The sequence below is a fragment of the Eptatretus burgeri genome, unplaced genomic scaffold, assembly GCF_056783735.1.
Source record: "Eptatretus burgeri isolate ZD-2024b unplaced genomic scaffold, Ebu_testis_v1 Ebu_testis_scaffold_171, whole genome shotgun sequence".
In the NCBI taxonomy this organism is placed as follows: domain Eukaryota; kingdom Metazoa; phylum Chordata; class Myxini; order Myxiniformes; family Myxinidae; genus Eptatretus; species Eptatretus burgeri.
This window is the reverse complement of record NW_028222121.1, coordinates 1-21,226: the sequence shown is the minus strand read 5'-3', so window position 1 is coordinate 21,226 and position 21,226 is coordinate 1. Positions and strand designations below refer to the sequence as shown.

Here is a 21,226-nt window from a genome sequence, read left to right as displayed (position 1 = left end):
TATATTTTTGTAAATGCTTGAGAAGTTGATGAATAATTGGTGAAAACCACATCACAGACTAACAATTATAAAAATATGTATCTTTGTTCAGCTTTGCAATGAAACGAATTGGCGGGTGTTGGTAAAGAATGAGCATCGCAATGGGAAGACCAAGGTTTCCTACACCCGGGAAGTGCTCACGCAAGTGTATGGAAAGGAAGTACAGTTTTTCGGAAGCAAGCGGTTCAAGGTATTTTGTTCACAATCACATCAACATAATCAGTTTTACCTTTATTGCATTTGTTCTTTTTCTGATTTGTACATTGTTGGTTTGCCCGAAAACTAACTGGATTTAATTTCTTGCAGCTGGATGGGGTTCTTAAAAACATGCCATACAAATTCTCCAATGGATCAGACTCATTCCATGTGCTCCATTGGGGTCGCTACCGTTACCTGATTACTGACTTTGGCCTCGAGGTGTTGTACGACGGTCATCATAATGTGCGAGTGCGTCTACCAAACACCTTCTCTGAGAAGGTCTGCGGCCTCTGTGGAAACATGGACAGCCAGACCAGTAACGACTTCAGAATGAAGAATGGCACGTTGACGGACAATGCGGCACATTTTGGGAACAGCTGGAAGATTGGTGATGAAAACAATGAGTATGTTGGTCTCCATTGCCTTTTTACTTTCATTAAATAAATACCTCACGACATCTTGTTTGCCATTTGTCGTGTGTTGCACTTTTTGATTGATATTATTTCATGAAGATCACAAAAACCTCAAATGAACACATCTGCAATCAATTGCGAATTTTGTTTTTGACCGAACTCACAGAGATGTTGATGATGATGGCACAATCCTTGTGCTGAACGCAACGTTGAAGGAGACAGCAAGAAGGAACGAATCTTGTGGGATGTTGCTCCTGAAGGATGGCCCTTTTGCTGCTTGCCATAGCAAGTTCGACCCACGCGTTTTCTTGGAGGACTGCGTGTTTGAATATGTTGTCCGTGATATGGTGAAGGAAGCGCTGTGTGAAGCTTTGGAGTCATACTTTGTCACCTGCTCAGCTGATGGAGTGCAAATGCAAACATGGAGGAAACCAGATCTTTGTCGTAAGATGGCATTAACTTTTTGGGATTGTCATTTTGTTTTCACAAATAACAACAGCAAATATAGCATGTGTGTGTTATTGATTAATTATTATAATTCTAATGACAGACGTTTTTATGACCAGGATTTCCTTTTCTTATCTCTCAGCTCTACAATGCCCATCAAATAGCTCTTACACAATGTGCGTTCCCGACACTGTTGCAACTTGTTCCAACTCTGAAATGAAAGAATTACAACAGAGCACTTGCGTTGAGGGCTGTGAATGTGATGCTGGCCTTGTTTGGGATGTGGATCATTGTATCACGGAAGTGGAATGTGGATGTATGCAGGACAACAGTTATTACAATGTGAGTATCGGGACAAATGAATAAAAACCCTCCACTGGAGAGTCACACAACAATGAATCGTGAATGTTTTGTTTTTGCGATCATGTTGTTTGCAACTTTGGATTGTCATGAAATTGTATCGGCAAGGATGACACTGAGGATTTCTCCACAGTTCAATGAGTCCTTCATTACTGAGGGTTGCAGTCAACAGTGCACCTGCCAAACCGGTGGAAATATCAGCTGTGTATCTTTCACGTGTGACTTGAACGTCAATCACTGCAAAGTGAAAGAAGATGGAATCTTGGGCTGTGTTCCAATAGGTAAGATTTAAGCAAAGGGAAGTGGCATCTGCTTTGAGAGGAAACATTTCTTTTCACTTTTTCTTCCATCCTCTCCCTGAGCAGAAACAATCCTCTCCTCTTGCAAATAATTTAATTTGTTTGTATAATATATGTGAAAGTAAAACTCAATCATGATGGCAATTGTTGGAAATGTAAAACATTCCTCATGGACTCGGATTTTCTTCTCTCTTTCAACGATTGAATTGAAAGTTTCTTCATTGAATGGAATATCTTGCTCGAATTCATGAACTGGTTGTCAGTAATCAACTCTAAGGTTTGTCTTTATTATACGTATTTCCTTCATGGTGACGTTTTCATTGTTGATGTTCAAACAAATGTCTGCAGCTTCTCACTATTTTCACATATCATTGTGTTGCTTTGGTCTGTTGCAAATGATGGAAGATATTTTCGTCTTTTTGTTTCAATCACAATTCTCAAGGGACTGCGTTTTCACCAGAACTCATATGTGATCCACACTGCTTGCTTGCATCATGCTTTTCATCATTTGAATATGTTTGTGTGTTTGTGAAACAAAACCCTCTTGTGACTATTCCTGACATTTTGCTCGCTTTCTTTGGAAAAAGATTGCAGCAAGTGAGGTTAGCGCGTCGCTTCGATTGAAGTTGTGGTAAAATTTGCCTGCACTTAAAAATATTTACCAGATCCTTTAAGCTTCTTTGTCCCAATTGTGGAGGAATAGAGGGAATGCAGATCAACTGTAAAGCACATCAAATTCCACTGCCCGACTTAACACTACTTAACACAAACAAAGGGGTGAGGTGTAAGATCACATCACAAAAGTGAGAATAATATAATAAGTAAAGAGATGCAACATTGCTGTGCTGTTTGTTGTTCACGTGGTTGTGTGTAACTTATATTTTGCCATTTGCTTATTCCATTTTTTTATTGCCTTTCTTCTTCATGTGAAAGTTTTTTTTTCATGTCATGTTTTACACATCATGTGTGCATAAGGTCCTCCGTGAGAGTCAACAACAATGGGTTCATGACTATTTACCCCATTTTTCAGGTGGTTGTTCAAATGTTGGCATTCCTCCATTTGGCTCTGTCCATGGTGTCAGCTTCCTGGAGACCCAAACATTCTGTATCTTTCTCGACTTTTTCAATCCATGTGTTTTTTGGATGTTCTGTCGATTTTCTTCCTTTAATCACGATCATTACTCCTTTCTTTGTAATCTCATCTTCTCACATTCATTGCACATGACCACAACAGTTGCATCATCCATTCTGAAGCTCTTCTTCATCAGCATTGATATTTAATCTCTTCCTCATTTCTGAGCTGTTCTTTCTTTCAGAGACAATCCATTTGTCCATCGTATTATTGTAATTTCTGCCCTTTCCATTAGTTTTGCCATCTTTCATCTGCATTGCCCATGTTTCTCCTCCACGCATCAATCTTTTCCACAAAACTCTCAACAATGGAAATCCTGACAGAGCAGTGTGATGCAGCCTTTATTAACTCAAACCTTTGCAGAGAATGGAATTTTTGTGTGCTTCATCCTCCCACATAATTTTCACCATTTATTCTCGTCTGATGTTATCTCCATTTCATGACTAATTTACAGACGGATAGCCGGATGGACAACCTGAAAACATAACGCCTCCGGCTTTCAGCGAGGAGGCATAAAAATGCATTTTACAAATTTCACGTTTCACCTTCTGCAATTATTCGTGCAGTTCCTCATGAGCTGTAATCATGAGTGAACTGGCAATAACAGGGAATCTTCTGTACTTTCTTTGCAATATCACAAGGAATTTTGTGAGCAAAAATATTTCATGAAGTTCTAAACTTCACTTTTAATATTGCGCAGATTTGGAAATTGATCATCAAAATATGATTTAACCAAAAACAGTGCTCTTGATATAAAATATAATCAGTGTTTCAGAGCATTAACAGAACGATTGCATTTACTGAATCCAAAATAATGTTCTTCATGGTGTACATGGTGTCAATTCGTTCAGGAAATTTGTTTTCATTTGGTGGAGTTTCACTGGACTCACATTTGTTTCTTCTTGTTGAACATTTAGTGACAACAACATCACCTATCCTTTCCACGAAACTCTCAACAATCCCAACTCCGACACTCCCAACAACAATCCCAACTCCGACACCCTCAACAATCCCAACTCCGACACTCTCAACAACAATCCCCATGTCCTCCATGACCACTCCAACGGTCATTACGAGAGGTAAAGGAACCTGCATTTGTCTTGTTCTGTTGAGATTTTTTGTCGGTTCAAACTGGCATCTTAAAGCCGAAACATTGAATGATCATGATCCACTTTTATAAATCTGATTTGATGATGACTGGATTAATGTTCACATATTGACATTTTTAGTGATAACAGAGCGAGAGAGCAATTTAATTTGCTTTTGTAACATTAGCGTATCTTAATTAATTATGTGTTCTGAACAGTATTCTGGCTTTGGAATTGATAATAGAAAGAATCCGAGCAACAACAGCAAGGAAATTTACGAGATATAATTTTGTTTTCTCTTCGTGCAACTCGTGCACCGCCTCCTGAAGGGAGTGGCAGAACCGGTCATTGTATTATCCTCTCTGGGACATATATATGTATATGTGGATTACATGAGATCGAGGATTTGTTCAATTCGTCTGCGGAGGGGGGTGGGGGGGTTTGTGTGCAATAAAATAATGACTGTTTTTACACACATTTTTTTTTTTTGGTTTTTTCTTTTGGCTTTTTCTTGAGGAAATACTTCATGGCCAGATGCCCTTCCTGACGCCAACCCTGGTCGCCTTTTACGACACTCAGGGATATGGTACACCTATTCTAACTGGGGCATACACCAGGACCAGTACACTGGTACTCATTTTGCCGAACTCGAAGGATGGCAGGCTGAGTCAACCTCCTGGTGTTAATTCAGCAGCCAACGGAGCTTAAACTCAGAACCCTAGAATCCCAAGCCACCACCCGAACCACTAAGCCAGCACCAGGCTTGGGGTGGGGGGGGGTGCAATGAGAAGCACATAATGCCTCAAGTTCATCAGGTTTCCTCCTTTTCAGTTTCATGTGAAACAACAGTTTCGACTTTTTCGAAAGCTTATCAGATGTGGTTGTGGTTTCATGTTTTTTTTGGCCTCCAGGAGGGGTGTCACACAAAATGCCATGAAAATCTATTTATACACGTCATCACAGCATTTGTCCAATGGCTAAACACCCCTTGGGAAACGGGGATATTATTCCTTTTAATATTGCATTGTAATAGCATCGATATGATGCGAATGTCATTGTTGTTATTCCTTTTGTGATTGGAAGCGGCCTTGAAAATACTCCATGAAGAGCACTCCGTCTGGCTTCGTTCGGATTTAGCCCTCCACAGAAAAAAACACTCTTGAAGGGGAACATTTAGACGCTGCAACTGCCGTCGTGGAACCATTCGTCCTCCCACCAAGAACGTTTGTGTGTGAAAAGTAACGACCGAATGTATCCCAGTCAGGCAGACAGACAAACGGGCACAAAATTTTGCATTTTTGATTTGATAACATTTCAAGCCACAGATCTTTCCAAGCAGGTGAAAGCTTTCAACTGTTTTTCTTTGAACGGTTCTTGGCAGTTTTTCCATTCTGTTCTTCTCATTGATGATCATCTATTACAAAATTAAACTTCGATGGTTTTTACATCACAGAGTTTGTATTGCAGTGCAAAGATTGCTAATTCGGTTTGTTACAAGAGAAGGCAGATAATGCAAGTCAACTGGTTGATTAATTTCCAATAATTGATTCCCTTTTGAACGTAGAATGCACGGGATGGGGAGATCCTCACTACACCAGCTTTGATGGAAAGAAATTTAATTTCCAAGGAACCTCCACATATGTAATGCTACAGGTAAGGTGAAGTGAGCTTGTTCAAAGAAGAGTGCAGATATTTATGATGTAAAATGACAAAGATTTTCATGAAAAACAGCAATATATTTTTGTAAATGCTTGAGAAGTTGATGAATAATTGGTGAAAACCACATCACAGACTAACAATTATAAAAATATGTATCTTTGTTCAGCTTTGCAATGAAACGAATTGGCGGGTGTTGGTAAAGAATGAGCATCGCAATGGGAAGACCAAGGTTTCCTACACCCGGGAAGTGCTCACGCAAGTGTATGGAAAGGAAGTACAGTTTTTCGGAAGCAAGCGGTTCAAGGTATTTTGTTCACAATCACATCAACATAATCAGTTTTACCTTTATTGCATTTGTTCTTTTTTCTGATTTGTACATTGTTGGTTTGCCCGAAAACTAACTGGATTTAATTTCTTGCAGCTGGATGGGGTTCTTAAAAACATGCCATACAAATTCTCCAATGGATCAGACTCATTCCATGTGCTCCATTGGGGTCGCTACCGTTACCTGATTACTGACTTTGGCCTCGAGGTGTTGTACGACGGTCATCATAATGTGCGAGTGCGTCTACCAAACACCTTCTCTGAGAAGGTCTGCGGCCTCTGTGGAAACATGGACAGCCAGACCAGTAACGACTTCAGAATGAAGAATGGCACGTTGACGGACAATGCGGCACATTTTGGGAACAGCTGGAAGATTGGTGATGAAAACAATGAGTATGTTGGTCTCCATTGCCTTTTTACTTTCATTAAATAAATACCTCACGACATCTTGTTTGCCATTTGTCGTGTGTTGCACTTTTTGATTGATATTATTTCATGAAGATCACAAAAACCTCAAATGAACACATCTGCAATCAATTGCGAATTTTGTTTTTGACCGAACTCACAGAGATGTTGATGATGATGGCACACCTCCTGAGCTGAACGCAACGTTGAAGGAGACAGCAAGAAGGAACGAATCTTGTGGGATGTTGCTCCTGAAGAATGGCCCTTTTGCTGCTTGCCATAGCAAGTTCGACCCACGCGTTTTCTTGGAGGACTGCGTGTTTGAATATGTTGTCCGTGATATGGTGAAGGAAGCGCTGTGTGAAGCTTTGGAGTCATACTTTGTCACCTGCTCAGCTGATGGAGTGCAAATGCAAACATGGAGGAAACCAGATCTTTGTCGTAAGATGGCATTAACTTTTTGGGATTGTCATTTTGTTTTCACAAATAACAACAGCAAATATAGCATGTGTGTGTTATTGATTAATTATTATAATTCTAATGACAGACGTTTTTATGACCAGGATTTCCTTTTCTTATCTCTCAGCTCTACAATGCCCATCAAATAGCTCTTACACAATGTGCGTTCCCGACACTGTTGCAACTTGTTCCAACTCTGAAATGAAAGAATTACAACAGAACACTTGCGTTGAGGGTTGTGAATGTGATGCTGGCCTTGTTTGGGATGTGGATCATTGTATCACGGAAGTGGAATGTGGATGTATGCAGGACAACAGTTATTACAATGTGAGTATCGGGACAAATGAATAAAAACCCTCCACTGGAGAGTCACACAACAATGAATCGTGAATGTTTTGTTTTTGCGATCATGTTGTTTGCAACTTTGGATTGTCATGAAATTGTATCGGCAAGGATGACACTGAGGATTTCTCCACAGTTCAATGAGTCCTTCATTACTGAGGGTTGCAGTCAACAGTGCACCTGCCAAACCGGTGGAAATATCAGCTGTGTATCTTTCACGTGTGACTTGAACGTCAATCACTGCAAAGTGAAAGAAGATGGAATCTTGGGCTGTGTTCCAATAGGTAAGATTTAAGCAAAGGGAAGTGGCATCTGCTTTGAGAGGAAACATTTCTTTTCACTTTTTCTTCCATCCTCTCCCTGAGCAGAAACAATCCTCTCCTCTTGCAAATAATTTAATTTGTTTGTATAATATATGTGAAAGTAAAACTCAATCATGATGGCAATTGTTGGAAATGTAAAACATTCCTCATGGACTCGGATTTTCTTCTCTCTTTCAACGATTGAATTGAAAGTTTCTTCATTGAATGGAATATCTTGCTCGAATTCATGAACTGGTTGTCAGTAATCAACTCTAAGGTTTGTCTTTATTATACGTATTTCCTTCATGGTGACGTTTTCATTGTTGATGTTCAAACAAATGTCTGCAGCTTCTCACTATTTTCACATATCATTGTGTTGCTTTGGTCTGTTGCAAATGATGGAAGATATTTTCGTCTTTTTGTTTCAATCACAATTCTCAAGGGACTGCGTTTTCACCAGAACTCATATGTGATCCACACTGCTTGCTTGCATCATGCTTTTCATCATTTGAATATGTTTGTGTGTTTGTGAAACAAAACCCTCTTGTGACTATTCCTGACATTTTGCTCGCTTTCTTTGGAAAAAGATTGCAGCAAGTAAGGTTAGCGCGTCGCTTCGATTGAAGTTGTGGTAAAATTTGCCTGCACTTAAAAATATTTACCAGATCCTTTAAGCTTCTTTGTCCCAATTGTGGAGGAATAGAGGGAATGCAGATCAACTGTAAAGCACATCAAATTCCACTGCCCGACTTAACACTACTTAACACAAACAAAGGGGTGAGGTGTAAGATCACATCACAAAAGTGAGAATAATATAATAAGTAAAGAGGTGCAACATTGCTGTGCTGTTTGTTGTTCACGTGGTTGTGTGTAACTTATATTTTGCCATTTGCTTATTCCATTTTTTTATTGCCTTTCTTCTTCATGTGAAAGTTTTTTTCATGTCATGTTTTACACATCATGTGTGCATAAGGTCCTCCGTGAGAGTCAACAACAATGGGTTCATGACTATTTACCCCATTTTTCAGGTGGTTGTTCAAATGTTGGCATTCCTCCATTTGGCTCTGTCCATGGTGTCAGCTTCCTGGAGACCCAAACATTCTGTATCTTTCTCGACTTTTTCAATCCATGTGTTTTTGGATGTTCTGTCGATTTTCTTCCTTTAATCACGATCATTACTCCTTTCTTTGTAATCTCATCTTCTCACATTCATTGCACATGACCACAACAGTTGCATCATCCATTCTGAAGCTCTTCTTCATCAGCATTGATATTTAATCTCTTCCTCATTTCTGAGCTGTTCTTTCTTTCAGAGACAATCCATTTGTCCATCGTATTATTGTAATTTCTGCCCTTTCCATTAGTTTTGCCATCTTTCATCTGCATTGCCCATGTTTCTCCTCCACGCATCAATCTTTTCCACAAAACTCTCAACAATGGAAATCCTGACAGAGCAGTGTGATGCAGCCTTTATTAACTCAAACCTTTGCAGAGAATGGAATTTTTGTGTGCTTCATCCTCCCACATAATTTTCACCATTTATTCTCGTCTGATGTTATCTCCATTTCATGACTAATTTACAGACGGATAGCCGGATGGACAACCTGAAAACATAACGCCTCCGGCTTTCAGCGAGGAGGCATAAAAATGCATTTTACAAATTTCACGTTTCACCTTCTGCAATTATTCGTGCAGTTCCTCATGAGCTGTAATCATGAGTGAACTGGCAATAACAGGGAATCTTCTGTACTTTCTTTGCAATATCACAAGGAATTTTGTGAGCAAAAATATTTCATGAAGTTCTAAACTTCACTTTTAATATTGCGCAGATTTGGAAATTGATCATCAAAATATGATTTAACCAAAAACAGTGCTCTTGATATAAAATATAATCAGTGTTTCAGAGCATTAACAGAACGATTGCATTTACTGAATCCAAAATAATGTTCTTCATGGTGTACATGGTGTCAATTCGTTCAGGAAATTTGTTTTCATTTGGTGGAGTTTCACTGGACTCACATTTGTTTCTTCTTGTTGAACATTTAGTGACAACAACATCACCTATCCTTTCCACGAAACTCTCAACAATCCCAACTCCGACACTCCCAACAACAATCCCAACTCCGACACCCTCAACAATCCCAACTCCGACACTCTCAACAACAATCCCCATGTCCTCCATGACCACTCCAACGGTCATTACGAGAGGTAAAGGAACCTGCATTTGTCTTGTTCTGTTGAGATTTTTTTGTCGGTTCAAACTGGCATCTTAAAGCCGAAACATTGAATGATCATGATCCACTTTTATAAATCTGATTTGATGATGACTGGATTAATGTTCACATATTGACATTTTTAGTGATAACAGAGCGAGAGAGCAATTTAATTTGCTTTTGTAACATTAGCGTATCTTAATTAATTATGTGTTCTGAACAGTATTCTGGCTTTGGAATTGATAATAGAAAGAATCCGAGCAACAACAGCAAGGAAATTTACGAGATATAATTTTGTTTTCTCTTCGTGCAACTCGTGCACCGCCTCCTGAAGGGAGTGGCAGAACCGGTCATTGTATTATCCTCTCTGGGACATATATATGTATATGTGGATTACATGAGATCGAGGATTTGTTCAATTCGTCTGCGGAGGGGGGTGGGGGGGGTGTGTGCAATAAAATAATGACTGTTTTTACACACATTTTTTTTTTTTGGCTTTTTCTTTTGGCTTTTTCTTGAGGAAATACTTCATGGCCAGATGCCCTTCCTGACGCCAACCCTGGTCGCCTTTTACGACACTCAGGGATATGGTACACCTATTCTTACTGGGGCATACACCAGGACCAGTACACTGGTACTCATTTTGCCGAACTCGAAGGATGGCAGGCTGAGTCAACCCCCTGGTGTTAATTCAGCAGCCAACGGAGCTTAAACTCAGAACCCTAGAATCCCAAGCCACCACCCGAACCACTAAGCCAGCACCAGGCTTGGGGTGGGGGGGTGCAATGAGAAGCACATAATGCCTCAAGTTCATCAGGTTTCCTCCTTTTCAGTTTCATGTGAAACAACAGTTTCGACTTTTTCGAAAGCTTATCAGATGTGGTTGTGGTTTCATGTTTTTTTTGGCCTCCAGGAGGGGTGTCACACAAAATGCCATGAAAATCTATTTATACACGTCATCACAGCATTTGTCCAATGGCTAAACACCCCTTGGGAAACGGGGATATTATTCCTTTTAATATTGTATTGTAATAGCATCGATATGATGCGAATGTCATTGTTGTTATTCCTTTTGTGATTGGAAGCGGCCTTGAAAATACTCCATGAAGAGCACTCCGTCTGGCTTCGTTCGGATTTAGCCCTCCACAGAAAAAACACTCTTGAAGGGGAACATTTAGACAGCTGCAACTGCCGTCGTGGAACCATTCGTCCTCCCACCAAGAACGTTTGTGTGTGAAAAGTAACGACCGAATGTATCCCAGTCAGGCAGACAGACAAACGGGCACAAAATTTTGCATTTTTGATTTGATAACATTTCAAGCCACAGATCTTTCCAAGCAGGTGAAAGCTTTCAACTGTTTTTCTTTGAACGGTTCTTGGCAGTTTTTCCATTCTGTTCTTCTCATTGATGATCATCTATTACAAAATTAAACTTCGATGGTTTTTACATCACAGAGTTTGTATTGCAGTGCAAAGATTGCTAATTCGGTTTGTTACAAGAGAAGGCAGATAATGCAAGTCAACTGGTTGATTAATTTCCAATAATTGATTCCCTTTTGAACGTAGAATGCACGGGATGGGGAGATCCTCACTACACCAGCTTTGATGGAAAGAAATTTAATTTCCAAGGAACCTCCACATATGTAATGCTACAGGTAAGGTGAAGTGAGCTTGTTCAAAGAAGAGTGCAGATATTTATGATGTAAAATGACAAAGATTTTCATGAAAAACAGCAATATATTTTTGTAAATGCTTGAGAAGTTGATGAATAATTGGTGAAAACCACATCACAGACTAACAATTATAAAAATATGTATCTTTGTTCAGCTTTGCAATGAAACGAATTGGCGGGTGTTGGTAAAGAATGAGCATCGCAATGGGAAGACCAAGGTTTCCTACACCCGGGAAGTGCTCACGCAAGTGTATGGAAAGGAAGTACAGTTTTTCGGAAGCAAGCGGTTCAAGGTATTTTGTTCACAATCACATCAACATAATCAGTTTTACCTTTATTGCATTTGTTCTTTTTCTGATTTGTACATTGTTGGTTTGCCCGAAAACTAACTGGATTTAATTTCTTGCAGCTGGATGGGGTTCTTAAAAACATGCCATACAAATTCTCCAATGGATCAGACTCATTCCATGTGCTCCATTGGGGTCGCTACCGTTACCTGATTACTGACTTTGGCCTCGAGGTGTTGTACGACGGTCATCATAATGTGCGAGTGCGTCTACCAAACACCTTCTCTGAGAAGGTCTGCGGCCTCTGTGGAAACATGGACAGCCAGACCAGTAACGACTTCAGAATGAAGAATGGCACGTTGACGGACAATGCGGCACATTTTGGGAACAGCTGGAAGATTGGTGATGAAAACAATGAGTATGTTGGTCTCCATTGCCTTTTTACTTTCATTAAATAAATACCTCACGACATCTTGTTTGCCATTTGTCGTGTGTTGCACTTTTGATTGATATTATTTCATGAAGATCACAAAAACCTCAAATGAACACATCTGCAATCAATTGCGAATTTTGTTTTTGACCGAACTCACAGAGATGTTGATGATGATGGCACAATCCTTGTGCTGAACGCAACGTTGAAGGAGACAGCAAGAAGGAACGAATCTTGTGGGATGTTGCTCCTGAAGGATGGCCCTTTTGCTGCTTGCCATAGCAAGTTCGACCCACGCGTTTTCTTGGAGGACTGCGTGTTTGAATATGTTGTCCGTGATATGGTGAAGGAAGCGCTGTGTGAAGCTTTGGAGTCATACTTTGTCACCTGCTCAGCTGATGGAGTGCAAATGCAAACATGGAGGAAACCAGATCTTTGTCGTAAGATGGCATTAACTTTTTGGGATTGTCATTTTGTTTTCACAAATAACAACAGCAAATATAGCATGTGTGTGTTATTGATTAATTATTATAATTCTAATGACAGACGTTTTTATGACCAGGATTTCCTTTTCTTATCTCTCAGCTCTACAATGCCCATCAAATAGCTCTTACACAATGTGCGTTCCCGACACTGTTGCAACTTGTTCCAACTCTGAAATGAAAGAATTACAACAGAGCACTTGCGTTGAGGGCTGTGAATGTGATGCTGGCCTTGTTTGGGATGTGGATCATTGTATCACGGAAGTGGAATGTGGATGTATGCAGGACAACAGTTATTACAATGTGAGTATCGGGACAAATGAATAAAAACCCTCCACTGGAGAGTCACACAACAATGAATCGTGAATGTTTTGTTTTTGCGATCATGTTGTTTGCAACTTTGGATTGTCATGAAATTGTATCGGCAAGGATGACACTGAGGATTTCTCCACAGTTCAATGAGTCCTTCATTACTGAGGGTTGCAGTCAACAGTGCACCTGCCAAACCGGTGGAAATATCAGCTGTGTATCTTTCACGTGTGACTTGAACGTCAATCACTGCAAAGTGAAAGAAGATGGAATCTTGGGCTGTGTTCCAATAGGTAAGATTTAAGCAAAGGGAAGTGGCATCTGCTTTGAGAGGAAACATTTCTTTTCACTTTTTCTTCCATCCTCTCCCTGAGCAGAAACAATCCTCTCCTCTTGCAAATAATTTAATTTGTTTGTATAATATATGTGAAAGTAAAACTCAATCATGATGGCAATTGTTGGAAATGTAAAACATTCCTCATGGACTCGGATTTTCTTCTCTCTTTCAACGATTGAATTGAAAGTTTCTTCATTGAATGGAATATCTTGCTCGAATTCATGAACTGGTTGTCAGTAATCAACTCTAAGGTTTGTCTTTATTATACGTATTTCCTTCATGGTGACGTTTTCATTGTTGATGTTCAAACAAATGTCTGCAGCTTCTCACTATTTTCACATATCATTGTGTTGCTTTGGTCTGTTGCAAATGATGGAAGATATTTTCGTCTTTTTGTTTCAATCACAATTCTCAAGGGACTGCGTTTTCACCAGAACTCATATGTGATCCACACTGCTTGCTTGCATCATGCTTTTCATCATTTGAATATGTTTGTGTGTTTGTGAAACAAAACCCTCTTGTGACTATTCCTGACATTTTGCTCGCTTTCTTTGGAAAAAGATTGCAGCAAGTGAGGTTAGCTGCGTCGCTTCGATTGAAGTTGTGGTAAAATTTGCCTGCACTTAAAAATATTTACCAGATCCTTTAAGCTTCTTTGTCCCAATTGTGGAGGAATAGAGGGAATGCAGATCAACTGTAAAGCACATCAAATTCCACTGCCCGACTTAACACTACTTAACACAAACAAAGGGGTGAGGTGTAAGATCACATCACAAAAGTGAGAATAATATAAAAAGTAAAGAGGTGCAACATTGCTGTGCTGTTTGTTGTTCACGTGGTTGTGTGTAACTTATATTTTGCCATTTGCTTACTCCATTTTTTTTATTGCCTTTCTTCTTCATGTGAAAGTTTTTTTTTCATGTCATATTTTACACATCATGTGTGCCTAAGGTCCTCCGTGAGAGTCAACAACAATGGGTTCATGACTATTTACCCCATTTTTCAGGTGGTTGTTCAAATGTTGGCATTCCTCCATTTGGCTCTGTCCATGGTGTCAGCTTCCTGGAGACCCAAACATTCTGTATCTTTCTCGACTTTTTCAATCCATGTGTTTTTTGGATGTTCTGTCGATTTTCTTCCTTTAATCACGATCATTACTCCTTTCTTTGTAATCTCATCTTCTCACATTCATTGCACATGACCACAACAGTTGCATCATCCATTCTGAAGCTCTTCTTCATCAGCATTGATATTTAATCTCTTCATCATTTCTGAGCTGTTCTTTCTTTCAGAGACAATCCATTTGTCCATCGTATTATTGTAATTTCTGCCCTTTCCATTAGTTTTGCCATCTTTCATCTGCATTGCCCATGTTTCTCCTCCACGCATCAATCTTTTCCACAAAACTCTCAACAATGGAAATCCTGACAGAGCAGTGTGATGCAGCCTTTATTAACTCAAACCTTTGCAGAGAATGGAATTTTTGTGTGCTTCATCCTCCCACATAATTTTCACCATTTATTCTCGTCTGATGTTATCTCCATTTCATGACTAATTTACAGACGGATAGCCGGATGGACAACCTGGAAAACATAACGCCTCCGGCTTTCAGCGAGGAGGCATAATAATTCATTTTACAAATTTCACGTTTCACCTTCTGCAATTATTCGTGCAGTTCCTCATGAGCTGTAATCATGAGTGAACTGGCAATAACAGGGAATCTTCTGTACTTTCTTTGCAATATCACAAGGAATTTTGTGAGCAAAAATATTTCATGAAGTTCTAAACTTCACTTTTAATATTGCACAGATTTGGAAATTGATCATCAAAATATGATTTAACCAAAAACAGTGCTCTTGATATAAAATATAATCAGTGTTTCAGAGCATTAACAGAACGATTGCATTTACTGAATCCAAAATAATGTTCTTCATGGTGTACATGGTGTCAATTCGTTCAGGAAATTTGTTTTCATTTGGTGGAGTTTCACTGGACTCACATTTGTTTCTTCTTGTTGAACATTTAGTGACAACAACATCACCTATCCTTTCCACGAAACTCTCAACAATCCCAACTCCGACACTCCCAACAACAATCCCAACTCCGACACCCTCAACAATCCCAACTCCGACACTCTCAACAACAATCCCCATGTCCTCCATGACCACTCCAACGGTCATTACGAGAGGTAAAGGAACCTGCATTTGTCTTGTTCTGTTGAGATTTTTTGTCGGTTCAAACTGGCATCTTAAAGCCGAAACATTGAATGATCATGATCCACTTTTATAAATCTGATTTGATGATGACTGGATTAATGTTCACATATTGACATTTTTAGTGATAACAGAGCGAGAGAGCAATTTAATTTGCTTTTGTAACATTAGCGTATCTTAATTAATTATGTGTTCTGAACAGTATTCTGGCTTTGGAATTGATAATAGAAAGAATCCGAGCAACAACAGCAAGGAAATTTACGAGATATAATTTTGTTTTCTCTTCGTGCAACTCGTGCACCGCCTCCTGAAGGGAGTGGCAGAACCGGTCATTGTATTATCCTCTCTGGGACATATATATGTATATGTGGATTACATGAGATCGAGGATTTGTTCAATTCGTCTGCGGAGGGGGGTGGGGGGGGGGTGTGTGCAATAAAATAATGACTGTTTTTACACACATTTTTTTTTTTTGGCTTTTTCTTTTGGCTTTTTCTTGAGGAAATACTTCATGGCCAGATGCCCTTCCTGACGCCAACCCTGGTCGCCTTTTACGACACTCAGGGATATGGTACACCTATTCTTACTGGGGCATACACCAGGACCAGTACACTGGTACTCATTTTGCCGAACTCGAAGGATGGCAGGCTGAGTCAACCCCCTGGTGTTAATTCAGCAGCCAACGGAGCTTAAACTCAGAACCCTAGAATCCCAAGCCACCACCCGAACCACTAAGCCAGCACCAGGCTTGGGGTGGGGGGAGGTGCAATGAGAAGCACATAATGCCTCAAGTTCATCAGGTTTCCTCCTTTTCAGTTTCATGTGAAACAACAGTTTCGACTTTTTCGAAAGCTTATCAGATGTGGTTGTGGTTTCATGTTTTTTTTGGCCTCCAGGAGGGGTGTCACACAAAATGCCATGAAAATCTATTTATACACGTCATCACAGCATTTGTCCAATGGCTAAACACCCCTTGGGAAACGGGGATATTATTCCTTTTAATATTGTATTGTAATAGCATCGATATGATGCGAATGTCATTGTTGTTATTCCTTTTGTGATTGGAAGCGGCCTTGAAAATACTCCATGAAGAGCACTCCGTCTGGCTTCGTTCGGATTTAGCCCTCCACAGAAAAAAACACTCTTGAAGGGAACATTTAGACGCTGCAACTGCCGTCGTGGAACCATTCGTCCTCCCACCAAGAACGTTTGTGTGTGAAAAGTAACGACCGAATGTATCCCAGTCAGGCAGACAGACAAACGGGCACAAAATTTTGCATTTTTTGATTTGATAACATTTCAAGCCACAGATCTTTCCAAGCAGGTGAAAGCTTTCAACTGTTTTTCTTTGAACGGTTCTTGGCAGTTTTTTCCATTCTGTTCTTCTCATTGATGATCATCTATTACAAAATTAAACTTCGATGGTTTTTACATCACAGAGTTTGTATTGCAGTGCAAAGATTGCTAATTCGGTTTGTTACAAGAGAAGGCAGATAATGCAAGTCAACTGGTTGATTAATTTCCAATAATTGATTCCCTTTTGAACGTAGAATGCACGGGATGGGGAGATCCTCACTACACCAGCTTTGATGGAAAGAAATTTAATTTCCAAGGAACCTCCACATATGTAATGCTACAGGTAAGGTGAAGTGAGCTTGTTCAAAGAAGAGTGCAGATATTTATGATGTAAAATGACAAAGATTTTCATGAAAAAACAGCAATATATTTTTGTAAATGCTTGAGAAGTTGATGAATAATTGGTGAAAACCACATCACAGACTAACAATTATAAAAATATGTATCTTTGTTCAGCTTTGCAATGAAACGAATTGGCGGGTGTTGGTAAAGAATGAGCATCGCAATGGGAAGACCAAGGTTTCCTACACCCGGAAGTGCTCACGCAAGTGTATGGAAAGGAAGTACAGTTTTTCGGAAGCAAGCGTTCAAGGTATTTTTGTTCACAATCACATCAACATAATCAGTTTTACCTTTATTGCATTTGTTCTTTTTCTGATTTGTACATTGTTGGTTTGCCCGAAAACTAACTGGATTGAATTTCTTGCAGCTGGATGGGGTCCTTAAAAACATGCCATACAAATTCTCCAATGGATCAGACTCATTCCATGTGCTCCATTGGGGTCGCTACCGTTACCTGATTACTGACTTTGGCCTCGAGGTGTTGTACGACGGTCATCATAATGTGCGAGTGCGTCTACCAAACACCTTCTTCTGAGAAGGTCTGCGGCCTCTGTGGAAACATGGACAGCCAGACCAGTAACGACTTCAGAATGAAGAATGGCACGTTGACGGACAATGCGGCACATTTTGGGAACAGCTGGAAGATTGGTGATGAAAACAATGAGTATGTTGGTCTCCATTGCCTTTTTACTTTCATTAAATAAATACCTCACGACATCTTGTTTGCCATTTGTCGTGTGTTGCACTTTGATTGATATTATTTCATGAAGATCACAAAAACCTCAAATGAACACATCTGCAATCAATTGCGAATTTTGTTTTTGACCGAACTCACAGAGATGTTGATGATGATGGCACAATCCTTGAGCTGAACGCAACGTTGAAGGAGACAGCAAGAAGGAACGAATCTTGTGGGATGTTGCTCCTGAAGGATGGCCCTTTGCTGCTTGCCATAGCAAGTTCGACCCACGCGTTTTCTTGGAGGACTGCGTGTTTGAATATGTTGTCCGTGATATGGTGAAGGAAGCGCTGTGTGAAGCTTTGGAGTCATACTTTGTCACCTGCTCAGCTGATGGAGTGCAAATGCAAACATGGAGGAAACCAGATCTTTGTCGTAAGATGGCATTAACTTTTTGGGATTGTCATTTTGTTTTCACAAATAACAACAGCAAATATAGCATGTGTGTGTTATTGATTTATTATTATAATTCTAATGACAGACGTTTTTATGACCAGATTTCCTTTTCTTATCTCTCAGCTCTACAATGCCCATCAAATAGCTCTTACACAATGTGCGTTCCCGACACTGTTGCAACTTGTTCCAACTCTGAAATGAAAGAATTACAACAGAACACTTGCGTTGAGGGTTGTGAATGTGATGCTGGCCTTGTTTGGGATGTGGATCATTGTATCACGGAAGTGGAATGTGGATGTATGCAGGACAACAGTTATTACAATGTGAGTATCGGGACAAATGAATAAAAACCCTCCACTGGAGAGTCACACAACAATGAATCGTGAATGTTTTGTTTTTGCGATCATGTTGTTTGCAACTTTGGATTGTCATGAAATTGTATCGGCAAGGATGACACTGAGGATTTCTCCACAGTTCAATGAGTCCTTCATTACTGAGGGTTGCAGTCAACAGTGCACCTGCCAAACCGGTGGAAATATCAGCTGTGTATCTTTCACGTGTGACTTGAACGTCAATCACTGCAAAGTGAAAGAAGATGGAATCTTGGGCTGTGTTCCAATAGGTAAGATTTAAGCAAAGGGAAGTGGCATCTGCTTTGAGAGGAAACATTTCTTTTCACTTTTTCTTCCATCCTCTCCCTGAGCAGAAACAATCCTCTCCTCTTGCAAATAATTTAATTTGTTTGTATAATATATGTGAAAGTAAAACTCAATCATGATGGCAATTGTTGGAAATGTAAAACATTCCTCATGGACTTGGATTTTCTTCTCTCTTTCAACGATTGAATTGAAAGTTTCTTCATTGAATGGAATATCTTGCTCGAATTCATGAACTGGTTGTCAGTAATCAACTCTAAGGTTTGTCTTTATTATACGTATTTCCTTCATGGTGACGTTTTCATTGTTGATGTTCAAACAAATGGGTTCTGCAGCTTCTCACTATTTTCACATATCATTGTCAGGTTGCTTTGGTCTGTTGCAAATGATGGAAGATATTTTTCGTCCTTTTTGTTTCAATCACAATTCTCAAGGGACTGCGGCGTTTTCACCCAGAACTCATATGTGATCCACACTGCTTGCTTGCATCATGCTTTTCATCATTTGAATATGTTTGTGTGTTTGTGAAACAAAACCCTCTTGTGACTATTCCTGACATTTTGCTCGCTTTCTTTGGAAAAAGATTGCAGCAAAATGAGTTAGCGTCGCTTCGATTGACAGTTGTGGTAAAAATCTTGCCTCGCACTTAAAAATATTTACACAGATCCTTCAAGCTTCTTTTGTCCCAATTGTGGAGGAATAGAGGGAATGCAGATCAACTGTAAAGCACATCAAATTCCACTGCCCGACTTAACACTAGCTTAACACAAACAAAGGGGTGAGGTGTAAGATCACATCACAAAAGTGAGAATAATATAATAGAAGTAAAGAGGTGCAACATTGCTGTGCTGTTTGTTGTTCTACGTGGTTGTGTGTAACTTATATTTTGCCATTTGCTTATTCCCATTTTTTTATTGCCTTTCTTCTTCATGTAGCCAAAGTTTTTTTTTCATGTCATGTTTTACACATCATGTGTGCATAAGGTCCTCCGTGAGAGTCAACAACAATGGGTTCATGACTATTTACCCCATTTTTCAGGTGGTTGTTTCAAATGTTGGCATTCCTCCATTTGGCTCTGTCCATGAGTGTCAGCTTCCTGGAGACCCAAACATTCTGTATCTTTTCTCGACTTTTTCAATCCATGTGCTTTTTTGGATGTTCTGTCAGATTTTTCTTCCTTTAATCACGATCATTACTCCTTTTCTTTGTAATCTCATCTTCTCACATTCATTGCACATGACCACAACCAGTTGCATCATCCATTCTGAAGCTCTTCTTCATCAGCATTGATATTTTAATCTCTTCCTCATTTCTGAGTCTGTTCTTTCTTTCAGAGACAATCCATTTGTCCATCAGACATTGTAATTTCTGCCCTTTCCATTAGTTTTGCCATGCTTTCATTCATGCATTACCTATGTTTCTCCTTATCACGCATCAATCTTTTCCACAAAACTCTCAACAATGGAAATCCTGACAGAGCAGTGTGATGCAGCCTTTATTAACTCAAACCTTTGCAGAGAATGGAATTTTTGTGTGCTTCATCCTCCCACATAATTTTCACCATTTATTCTCGTCTGATGTTATCTCCATTTCATGACTAATTTACAGACGGATAGCCGGATGGACAACCTGAAAACATAACGCCTCCGGCTTTCAGCGAGGGAGGCATAAAAATACCATTTACAAATTTCACGTTTCACCTTCTGCAATTATTCGTGCAGTTCCTCATGAGCTGTAATCATGAGTGAACTGTAATAACAAGGGAATCTTCTGTACTTTCTTTGCAATATCACAAAGAATTTTGTGAGCAAAAATATTTCATGAAGTTCTAAACTTCACTTTTAATATTGCGCAGATTTGGAAATTGATCATCAAAATATGATTTAACCAAAAACAGTACTCTTGATATAAAATATAATCAGTGTTTCAGAGCATTAACAGAACGATTGCATTTACTGAATCCAAAATAATGTTCTTCATGGTGTACATGGTGTCAATTCGTTCAGGAAATTTGTTTTCATTTGGTGGAGTTTCACTGGACTCACATTTGTTTCTTCTTGTTGAACATTTAGTGACAACAACATCACCCTATCCTTTCCACGAAACTCTCAACAATCCCAACTCCGACACTCCCAACAACAATCCCAACTCAAATCACCCTCAACAATCCCAACTCCGACACTCTCAACAACAATCCCCATGTCCTCCATGACCACTCCAACGGTCATTACGAGAGAGTAAAGGAACCTGCATTTGTCTTGTTCTGTTGAGATTTTTTTGTCGGTTCAAACTGGCATCTTAAAGCCGAAACATTGAATGATCATGAT

At 39.6% G+C, this 21,226-nt stretch overlaps 2 protein-coding genes across 2 annotated transcripts in view; both read left to right on the top strand.

The window, feature by feature from the left end:
* The window catches only part of LOC147007436 (IgGFc-binding protein-like), a 51,503-nt gene extending 33,860 nt beyond the window's left edge, over positions 1-17,643 (top strand). The window contains exons 40-62 of the mRNA XM_085867159.1: positions 92-229; positions 346-641; positions 817-1,094; positions 1,240-1,439; positions 1,591-1,738; positions 3,806-3,967; positions 5,541-5,629; positions 5,802-5,939; positions 6,057-6,352; positions 6,528-6,805; positions 6,951-7,150; positions 7,302-7,449; positions 9,514-9,675; positions 11,247-11,335; positions 11,508-11,645; positions 11,762-12,057; positions 12,232-12,509; positions 12,655-12,854; positions 13,006-13,153; positions 15,224-15,385; positions 16,961-17,049; positions 17,223-17,358; positions 17,525-17,643. Of these exons, the coding sequence (XP_085723285.1) occupies positions 92-229; positions 346-641; positions 817-1,094; positions 1,240-1,439; positions 1,591-1,738; positions 3,806-3,967; positions 5,541-5,629; positions 5,802-5,939; positions 6,057-6,352; positions 6,528-6,805; positions 6,951-7,150; positions 7,302-7,449; positions 9,514-9,675; positions 11,247-11,335; positions 11,508-11,645; positions 11,762-12,057; positions 12,232-12,509; positions 12,655-12,854; positions 13,006-13,153; positions 15,224-15,385; positions 16,961-17,049; positions 17,223-17,358; positions 17,525-17,643 (4,188 nt within the window). The remainder of the gene's footprint in view (positions 1-91; positions 230-345; positions 642-816; positions 1,095-1,239; positions 1,440-1,590; positions 1,739-3,805; positions 3,968-5,540; positions 5,630-5,801; positions 5,940-6,056; positions 6,353-6,527; positions 6,806-6,950; positions 7,151-7,301; positions 7,450-9,513; positions 9,676-11,246; positions 11,336-11,507; positions 11,646-11,761; positions 12,058-12,231; positions 12,510-12,654; positions 12,855-13,005; positions 13,154-15,223; positions 15,386-16,960; positions 17,050-17,222; positions 17,359-17,524) is intronic.
* A 412-nt stretch (positions 17,644-18,055) lies between these two features.
* On the top strand, positions 18,056-19,012 carry LOC147007435 (alpha-tectorin-like). The gene is made up of 3 exons (XM_085867158.1): positions 18,056-18,222; positions 18,367-18,566; positions 18,718-19,012. The coding sequence occupies exons 1-3, from the start codon at positions 18,123-18,125 to the stop codon at positions 18,874-18,876; spliced, it is 459 nt and encodes a 152-aa protein (XP_085723284.1). The 5' UTR covers positions 18,056-18,122; the 3' UTR covers positions 18,877-19,012.
* Positions 19,013-21,226: the final 2,214 nt, after the last annotated feature.

Coding starts and splice junctions, on each gene's coding strand:
- LOC147007435 (XM_085867158.1), top strand. CDS start 18,123: ATGGTGAAGGAAGCGCTGTGTGAAGCTTTGGAGTCATACTTTGTCACC. Junction 18,223..18,366: donor GAGGAAACCAGATCTTTGTC/GTAAGATGGCAT, acceptor CTTATCTCTCAG/CTCTACAATGCCCATCAAAT. Junction 18,567..18,717: donor AGGACAACAGTTATTACAAT/GTGAGTATCGGG, acceptor ATTTCTCCACAG/TTCAATGAGTCCTTCATTAC.